A 10,421-nucleotide genomic window follows, 5' to 3' on the forward strand; every position below is an offset into this window, starting at 1 on the left:
AATCTTTAAAACAGTGAGCCCATTTCAAAAGCAAATACATTGCTGTCACATTTTTTAATGTTGAAAGATTTAATATTTTACTTTTCTCTTTGTGGATACTAAACACCCCTTGTCTCTTAGCCATTTTGAATACTTTCAAACATCAGTCAAACAACTGTGTAAATAAAAAATGGTTAGTGTGGAAATGAATAATGGATTGAAAAGTCCTCAATTAAGGTAAGTCTGTGAAGTTTTTCTTAAAAATGTATTGTGCTTTGCTTTATAAGATAAACAACTTAATATTCAGGTTTAAACAAAAACTTAATCTCTTCAAAAGTAGGTATTATTGCTCCTGAATTAGAGATGAGGAAACCAAGACCAGAGATTGTAAAAACTCAGCCCAAATCAAGGACAACTGGTCAGGCCAAGATGTGACCACAGCTCTGATCACTGTGATGACAGAGCTCTTTCTAGTTATTCACTTCTGCCTATTTCCAGATTGCCTTGTATGTGCTAGGCACTTAGGTACAGTGGTGAGAAAGACATTGTTTACCCATGAACTGGATGGTTTGGGAAGAGTGACTATTTTTATATTGCATTTGTCTACAGGTCTGTCTGCACACTGGAGTAAAATCTCCAGGAGACAGAGCCAATGCATTATTTAGTGTTGGAGTCATAGTGCCTGGCATAGAGCTCAGAGCAGTGGTAGACAATCAAATCATGCCTATGATGGAATTATTGTCTGAAAACTACTAAAAAGTAGTATTTATTTTTTGGAATACTACTTGAAAAGTTTTAAGATTAAAATATACTTATGGAAACATGCTTGAGATTAATAAAAAAGGAAGATAAGGGAGAAGAAAAAGCCATTGGCATACTATAAGTACAAGCCTGCAGCATGCTTTTCTGTTTAAAACAGCTTGGAAAGCATTCCAATTTAATTCATCAAGAGATATCTCATTTAGCTCTATTCTTAATCACTCCAAACTGGAAACAACCCAAATGTCCCTCAATGGATGAATGGATAAACCAACTGTCGTACAGCTGTACAATGGAATACTACTTAGCAATAAAAAGAAATGAACTAGTCTTCAAAATTACCATTGAAACTTTAAAGAAATATACATATCTGGGCTCCATGTCTGGGCATGGCTTAGTACATCTCAGGTAGGGAGGGCCCAGGCATCTATATTAAAAAAAAATATATGGCCCTTCAACAGATGATTGGATAAAGAAGATGTGGTCCATATATACAATGGAATATGACTCAGCCATCAGAAAGGATGAATACCCAACTTTTACATCAACATGGTTGGGACTGGAGGAGATTATGCTAAGTGAAATAAGTCAAGCAGAGGAAGTCAATTATCATATGGTTTCATTTATTTGTGGAACATAGGAACAGCATGGAGGACATTAGGAGAAGGAAGGGAAAAATGAAGGGGGGGGAATCGGAGGGGGAGATGAACCATGAGAGACTATGGACTCTGAGAAACAAACAGGGTTTTAGAGGGGCATGGGGAGGGGGGATTGGTTAGCCTGGTGATGGGTATTAAGGAGGGCACGTACTGCATGGAGCACTGGGTGTTATACGAAAACAATGAATCATGGATCACCACATCAAAAACTAATGATGTATTGTATGGTGACTAACATAATAAAATTAAAAATAAACAAAAGACAAAAAAAGAAAAATCATTCCATATGCTTTTAAGGACCAGAACACCAGGACACAGCAGGCAAACAACTGTAACTAAAAGGCTAGTTCGGGATAGTTTTATTTTGTTTCTTTTCCCCAAGAAGTGATCTTTTCATATCAAAGACTTGGAACCAGACTCCAGTCTAAGAAGCAAACTTACAAAGAAAAAAAAAGGATCAGTGGAGAGCCAGCCATTGTAAATATTATTATTTCCTTAGAGTAAAAATTAGCTTCTTGTTCCACATTAACCTTTTCAATAAAATATGGATGTTATAACATTGTAAAATATATATATATATATAGGGTGATTCTACCAGAGAGCCAGAAATGAAGGTTACTATACCCATCTCTCTAAAACAGTGATCTGTGGACTAACGTGACGTGTGTATCTAGCAACAGATTAGAATTTTGCAGCCCACATAGGGGAGGTAACTTTATGCTATTTTACTATTAGCCAAACCCAAGATCCAGATAAATAGGAGAAGAAAGCAGTCATTGTAAATCCAAGCTAAGTGTAGCCAATTTTCTTTCTGGAAAATAAAAATGTCAAAAATGGGGGGAAAAAGGCATGAACTATTGATACACAAAACAATATGGGTGAACTTCAAAAATGTCACATTGAGTGAAAAGAATCTGACTGAAAAGGCTACATATTATAGTATTCCATCTATATGACATTTTCAAAAGAATGCTACAGGTGAAAGAAAACATCTGTAGGTTAGGGGTTGCCAGGGCAGAGGGGTGGGGTGACTATAAAGGAACAGAAGGAAGGAATGTTTTGGGATAATGGAACTAATTGGCCTGGATCCTGAATGTAGTGGTGGTAACCCAAATCTGTACGTGTGTGAAAATTCTTAGAACTGTTAGGGGCACCTGGCTGGCTCAGTCAAAACACATGACTCTTGATCTTGAGGTTGTAAGTTTGACTCCCACGTTGCGTGTAGAGATTACTTTAAAATAAAATCTTTAAAAAAATTTGGGTGCCTGGGTGGCTCAATCATTAAGTGTCTGCCTTTGGCTCAGGTCATGATCCCAGGATCCTGGGATGGAGCCCCGCGTTGGGCTCCCTGCTCTGCGGGAAGCCTGCTTCTCCCTCTCCCACTCCCCCTGTTTGTGTTCCCTCTCTTGCTGTGTCTCTCTCTGTCAAATAAATAAATAAAATCTTTTAAAAAATCATAGAACTGTCCATCAAAGAGAAAAACAAGTTGATAAAAAGCCTCTGAAACTTATCATTGTATGGCGGTACCATAATATGTTAAACTATTCTCCTTTAATGGAAGTCATCTGTTTCCAGTCTTTAACTATTGCATATGATGTTGCAGTAAAGAATCATCTAGATATACCTTAACATGGCATTGTAGGTCTGAACAAGAACAAGAAATGAAGGAATGAGCCCCTGCTAGACCAAGGATGCTCTCTCTTGGACTCTCAGACATAAGAGATAATGATTCCAAGATGGTCCTCAAAACTGACAGGATGAGGTTGGTCATGGGAGTTGGAGAAATGTGTGGCATGGGAAGCTACTTACCTTGACAAGTGTTCTCCTTCTCACTTTGGAATTTGGTGCCCCCTGAAAGGAGTTCATGCCCAGAGGCACATTCACAGTAGTGACTCCCCTCAACATTGTGACAATGTGCAAAGCTTCCACAAGACACGTATAGAGGTGGGCCACACTCGTTGATATCTGGAACATAAGTGGGAACTGCTAGGAACACCCAAAATTCTGGTAGGATAGGTAGCAACGAGATTCAAATGATTTTACCCCTTGCATTTTCTTTCCAAACAAAATAATGTGTTTACAGGAGAAAACTGGGAAATCAGAAAATGCAAAGAACACATAAATATCCAACCACTGAGTTTACAACAATTTTTTAATAATGGAGAATAGTATAATAACTCCACATGTACCTGTCACGCAGCATTACCAATTACGAAGATAACACTATTACTTTTTCATTGATTTCCCATAGCATCAGACCATAGCTTTAAAAAAATTTTTTTCCCACAACTTTTAGTATATACAAATTCTCCCAGGATTTTAGAATATTTTATGACTACTTTTCCACATCAAAATAAAAAATAATTTTAATGCCTATAGATATTCCATAGTAGGAATATTTCATATTTTATCCAACTCATGAACACCTGGACAGACATCAGAATGCTACAGTTTGAACCATGGGTCCAGATTCTTCCACTTCCTAGCTATGTGACTTTGGACAAATGGCTTCCCCTCTCCACGCTCAGTTTCCTTATTTACAATATGGCACCAACATTGACTTTCTCAAGGGGCTGATCTGAATTTCTTCAGGGACAGTGTTTGAGAGATTTGTGGACTTCAAATTATCCCTGTCTGAATTCCAGCTGTATGACCAGCTGTGTGAGTGTGAGCAAACCACCTCTCAAAGTCTTGGTTCCCTTACCTATAAACCAGGGATAATAACAGTATGCATTCATCTGGTTGTTAGGTAGTTTAAATTAATTTTAACTTTGGAAATAGTGTTTTACAAAGTTCAAATGGCCATCCTGGCATAAGGTTGCATGTGGGTATTTTTGGGTGGAGGAACTGAGATTATAGGGAGTTCCCGGCAAGTTAGTGCTAGGGTTGTTAGAACATTCTGAATCTCGGCTGGCTGCATGGCCCTCCCTGACTGCCTCCTTCAACATGCTCCCTCTGTCTTTGACCAATTAACAGCCAACAACAACAACAAAATGTATGGGCTTCTTATCAAGTGCAATGCACTGTTCTAAGTGTTTTACACATATTAATTTATCATTTATGTAGTTTTTTATTGAGGTAACATTCACATAACAAAAGAACACTACATCTGAAACTAATGATGTACCATGGGTTGGCTAATTGAATTTAAATAAAAAAAGGATTTAGAAAAAATAGCAACTCTTTTAAAGTGAACAACTCACTGGCATTTATTACATTACAATGTTGTGCAACCACCACCTCTCTCTAGTTCCAGAACATTTTTATCACTCCAAAAGAAAACCCCCTTAGGTGAAGGGGATTAAGAGTACAGTTCTTATGAGCACTGAGTAATTGTGAATCACTGAGAATTGTTGAATCACTACATTGTACACTGGAAACTAATATAATACTGTATATTAACTATACTGGAATTAAAATTAAAAACTCAATTAAAAAAAAGAAAACCCCTTACCCAATTAAGTAGTCAATCCACATTCCTCTCTGCCCCAGCACCCAGCAACCATCAGTTTGCTTTCTGTTTCTGTGGATTCCATTTATATGTATTCATTGATTTAAAGCACACAATAACTAAATGGGTTGATATCATTATCCCCAATTTACAGATAAGGAAATTGAGGCACTGGGAGATGAAACAATTTGCCTGGACTTGCATGCTGGAATTCAGATAGCCCAGCTCCAAATTCTAAGCTTTTAACACTACTCCTTGACCATAAGACATGATTGCCCATCTCTTGATTTTCCTCTCCTGCCCTTGGCAAAGAACTTCAGTGTTGCTTCAAGGACTGAGGAATCTGGATACCCTCAGGTGACCCCTCTTTGATGACCCCCTCTATGGTTTCTCAGCCTCTTTACCTGTGCAGACCTCCAAGGGGTTGCTAAAGATGACCTCTCCAGACAGAGAAGTGAATCCAGGATCACAGCGGCAGGAAGTGGCATTGGTACAGTGGGCATTCCGTGGACATCGAGCACAGGGAGCTGTGGGGAATGAATATATAGGTTTGAAGGCCCTCAGAAGATGCCAACTCCCAGATGGGAACAAGGAGCTGAAAGGAAGAGAAGGGAGTGGTGCTTGTCTTCATACAAGGAATTGTCCTTGGTAATGGACTAGAAGTTTGGGGGAGAATCAGGGTCAAATTCTCAAATCCTAAGAAGACTATTCCCAAGAAATGGCCCTTGCTAGTGTGAAGTCCCTTTCCTCAGCTTCGGGTGATGGATGGGGTTTGTTACACATACTCACCTCTGTTCTTGTGGGCAATAGTTTCCAGTGATGTTAGCAGGACACAAAGCCCTAGAACAGAGAGAGAAGGTAAATATGGACGAAGAATGAACTTCATACCATCCACAGAAATAGCTACTACAAGCTGGTTAAGGCGACTCTCCCCTATGGCATTATGGCTTCTAGAACATCCCAGTGTTTTCTTCTGGACAGACTCCTAGACTTTCCCACAGGACCTAGGGGGGCACATGTTCTCTCTCCCTTTTTTCTTCCAGAAGTCTCCTGAGGAATTGAGAGCAGCAGGCTTTTAATATACGGATCACAATCTACACAGATGGAAGGTAATAGGCATATGTATTAGAACATCTTTTCCCACCCATTTTACAACATACCCCTTATGAAGAAAATTTCAGATCTGCCTGTCTTTATTCAGACTACTGAAAACTACTAATACTAGTTTTTTACAGTCAGGATCTTTCTTCTTTTGAAGTGACTTAAATCCATTTTCACTTCCTAGGCTGGCCTGAGATTACACCACTGGTCGTGGAGTTAATGCAATTAAATTAGAATTTTAGCTCTGCCACTCACTGCCTCTGTGACTTTGTGCAACTTGATCTTTATTTTAAAAATTTTTTCCATTTAATAAAAAATTCCAAACATAGTAAAATGTAGAAAAACAGTCAACTCAACCTGTGTGTATTAATTACCCTGCTACAATAACCATAAACTTATGGTCACTTTTATTTCATCTACACCTTTACTCAGTCCCTGCCCCCACTGGATAATTTGGAGGCAAATTCCAGGCACCATATTATTTCACATGATTTATTCTAAGAGCAAAATTATTTATAGGTATTAATAACAAAAATATACAAATCATAAATTGAGAAACCCCAAAATAAGCCCCACATTTTCCCTTTGTTGCAAATTCAAACCACTTCCTTCTTGGAAAAAAAATGCCTTTTTTTGTTATTATCCTTCTGGAGAATAGTGCAAGAACAAGCAGTGAATCAAGCAGAGGAAAAAGACGTTTCTCCAAAGGCACAGAGAACACTAAAATGGTTTCAATTGAAGATTCTCACAATTCTACCTACCTGAATAAAATGCAAAATATCTGCCCCTCATGGTGCGGAAACATGAAGCCTCAGCAGTGGGGGAATTCGATCTTGAGCTGTGGGCTAATAATATTTCCTGTTGAAGCAAATATGTACCCTAGAAGACCTGAGCTGGCAAACAGCTAGCCTGAATGCTTTCTTCCCCTTTCCCCACCAATTTGAACTTACCAGAATCCCTGTTCTGCTTTTTATTCTTTGCCTGGCATTACTACTCTTTGCACTGCCAGCCTAGTTGCTGATGTTTGTTAATTTTGAATGATGAAAGAGTGAGTGATGGTAAATCTATTTAGACGGTCTTCCCCCCCCCCAAATTCTGGAATTTTTTTTATATTAATCACCATACATTACATCATTAGTTTTTTTTTTAAATTTTTATTGTTATGTTAATCACCATACATCATTAGTTTTTGATGTAGTGTTCCATGATTCATTGTTTGCATATAACACACAGTGCTCCATGCAGTATGTGCCCTCTTTGATACCCATCAGGAGGCTAACCCATTCTCCCACCGCCCTCCCCTCTAGAACACTCAGTTTGTTTCTCAGAGTCCATAGTCTCTCATGGTTCGTCTTCCCCTCCGATTTCCCCCCTTCATTCTTCCCCTGCTGCAATCTTCTTCTTCTTCTTCTTCGTCTTCATCTTCTACTTCTTCTTCTTCTTTTAACATACAATGTATTATTTGCTTCAGAGGTACAGATCTGTGATTCAATAGTCTTGCACACTTCACAGTGCTCACCAACCATACCACCATACCACAGTGGGCACATATGTGCCCATAACCCAGCCACCCAATCCCTCGCACCCCCACCACTCCAGCAACCCTCAGTTTGTTTCCTGAGATTAAGAATTCCTCATATCAGTGAGGTTATATGATACATGTATTTCTCTGATTGACTTATTTCACTCAGCATAATACCCCCCAATTCCATCCACGTTGTTGCAAATGGCAAGATCTCGTTCCTTTTGATGGCTGCATAATATTCCATTGTGTATATATACCAATCTTCTTTATCCATTCATCTGTCGATGGACATCTGGGCTCTTTACACAGTTTGGCTACTGTGGACATTGCTGCTATAAACATTGGGGTGCACATACCTCTTCGGATCCCTACATTTGTATCTTTGGGGTAAATACCCACTAGTGCAATTGCTGGACCATATGGTAGCTCTATTTTCAACTTTTTAAAAAACCTCCATACTGTTTTCCAGAGTGGCTACACCAGCTTGCACTCCCACCAACAGTGCCTAGGAGGGTTCCCCTTTCTCCGGATCCCCACCAACATCTGTCATTTCCTGACTTGTTAATTTTAGCCATTCTGACGGGTGTGAGGTGGTACCTCATGGAGGTTTTGATTTGGATTTCCCTGATGCTGAGCGATGTTGAGCACTTTTTCATGTATCTATTGGCCATTTGAGTGTCTTCTTTGGAAAAAAGTCTGTTCATGACTTCTGCCCATTTCTTGATTGGATTATTTGTTCTTTGGGTGTTGAGGTTGATAAGTTCTTTATAGATTTTGGATACTAGCCCTTTATCTGATATGCCATTTGCAAATAGCTTCTCCCATTCTTTTGGCTGTCTTTTGGTTTTGTTGACTGTTTCTTTTGCTGTGCAAAAGCTTTTTATCTTGATGAAGTCCCAATACTTCATTTTTGCCCTTGCTTCCCTTGCCTTTGGTGACGTTTCTAGGAAGAAGTTGCTGCGGCTGAGGTCAAAGAGGTTGCTGCCTGTGTTCTCCTCTAGGATTTTGATGGACTCCTGTCTCACATTTAGGTCTTTTAAATATTTTGATCTATTTTTGTGTGTGGTGTAAGGAAATGGTCCAATTTCATTCTTCGGCATGTGGCTGTTCATGACCAATACCACTTGTTGAAGAGATTGTCTTTTTTTCCAATGGACATTCTTTCCTGCTTTGTTGAGGGTTAGTTGACCATAGAGTTGAGGGTCCATTTCTGGGCTCTCTATTCTGTTCCACTGATCTATGTGTCTGTTTTTGTGCCAGTATCATACTGTCTTGATGATGACAGCTTTGTAATATTGCTTGAAGACCGGAATTGTGATGCCGCCAGCTTTGCTTTTCTTTTTCAACATTCCTCTGGCTATTCGAGATCTTTTTGGTTCCATACAAATTTTAGGATTATTTGTTCCATTTCTTTGAAAAAAGTGGATGATATTTTGATGGGGATTGCATTGAATGTGTAGATTGCTCTAGGTAGCATTGACATTTTCCCAATATTTGTTCTTCCAATCCATGAGCATGGAACGTTTTTCTATTTCTTTGTGTCTTCCTCAATTTCTTTCATGAGTATTTTATAGTTTTCTGAGTACAGATCCTTTGCCTCATTGGTTAGATTTATTCCTAGGAACCTAATCGTTTTGAGTGCATTGTAAATGGGATAAACTACTTAATTACTCTTTCTTCTGTCTTGTCGTTGGTGTATAGGAATGCCACTGATTTCTGTGCATTGATTTTATATCCTGCCACTTTACTGAATTCCTGTATGAGTTTTAGCAGTTTTGGGGTGGAGTCTTTTGGGTTGTCCACATAAAGTATCATATCATCCACAAAGAATGAGAGTTTGACTTCTTCTTTGCCAATTTGAGTCCTTTTATTTCTTTTTGTTGTCTGATCGCTGTAGCTAGGACTTCTAATACTATGTTGAATACCAGGGTGATAGTGGACATCCCTGCCGTGTTCCTGATCTTAGGAGGAAAGCTCTCAGTTTTTCCCCATTGAGAATGATATTTGCTGTGGGTTTTTCATAGATGGCTTTTATGATATTGAGGTATGTACCCTCTATGCCTATACTCTGAAGAGTTTTGATCAAGAAAGGATGCTGTACTTTGTCAAATGCTTTTTTTGCATCTATTGAGAGTATCATATGGTTCTTGTTCTTTCTTTTATTAATGTATTGTAACACATTGATTGATTTGCAGATGTTGAACCAACCTTGCAGCCCAGGGATAAATCTCACTTGGTCATGGTGAATAATCCTTTTAATGTACTGTTGGATCCTATTGGCTAGGATTTTGGTGAGAGTTTTTGCATCCGTGTTCATCAAGGATATTGGTCTGTAATTCTCCTTTTTGATGGGGTCTGTGTCTGGTTTGGGGATCAAGGTAATGGTGGCCTCATAAAATGAGTTTGGAAGTTTTCCTTCCATTTCTATTTTTTTGAAACAGTTTCAGAAGAATAGGTATTAATTCTTCTTGAAATGTTTGGTAGAATTCCCCTGGGAAGCCATCTAGCCCTGGGCTCTTGTTCGTTGGGAGATATTTGATGACCGCTTCAATTTCCTTAGTGGCTATAGGTCTGTTCAGGTTTTCTATGACTTCCTGGTTCAGTTTTGGTAGTTGATACATCTCTAGGAATGCATCCATTTCTTCCAGACTATCTAATTTGCTGGCATATATTTGCTCACAACATGTTCTTATAATTGTATTTCTTTGGTATTGGTTGTGATCTCTCCTCTTTCATTCATGGTTTTGTTGATTTGGGTCATTTCTCTTTTCTTTTTGATCAGTCTGGCCAGGGGTTTATCAATCTTGTTAATTCTTCCAAAGAACCAGTTCCTAGTTTTGTTGATCTGTTCTACCGTTCCTTTGGTTTCTATTTCATTGATTTCTGCTCTGTTCTTTATTATTTCTCTTCTCCTGCTGGGTTTAGGCTTTATTTGCAGTTCTTTCTC

General features: G+C 38.8%; 1 protein-coding gene across 1 annotated transcript in view; it reads right to left on the reverse strand.

The window, feature by feature from the left end:
* The window catches only part of LOC113917969 (adhesion G protein-coupled receptor E2), a 39,097-nt gene extending 32,342 nt beyond the window's left edge, over positions 1–6,755 (reverse strand). The window contains exons 1-4 of the mRNA XM_027586083.1: positions 6,711–6,755; positions 5,638–5,688; positions 5,253–5,375; positions 3,207–3,362 (exon numbers count right to left, since the gene is read on the reverse strand). Coding sequence (XP_027441884.1) covers positions 3,207–3,362; positions 5,253–5,351 — 255 coding nt within the window. The 5' untranslated portion in view covers positions 5,352–5,375; positions 5,638–5,688; positions 6,711–6,755. The remainder of the gene's footprint in view (positions 1–3,206; positions 3,363–5,252; positions 5,376–5,637; positions 5,689–6,710) is intronic.
* Between the last annotated feature and the right edge of the window lie 3,666 nt (positions 6,756–10,421).

Source organism: Zalophus californianus, chromosome 1, assembly GCF_009762305.2.
Source record: "Zalophus californianus isolate mZalCal1 chromosome 1, mZalCal1.pri.v2, whole genome shotgun sequence".
Lineage (NCBI taxonomy): Eukaryota > Metazoa > Chordata > Mammalia > Carnivora > Otariidae > Zalophus > Zalophus californianus.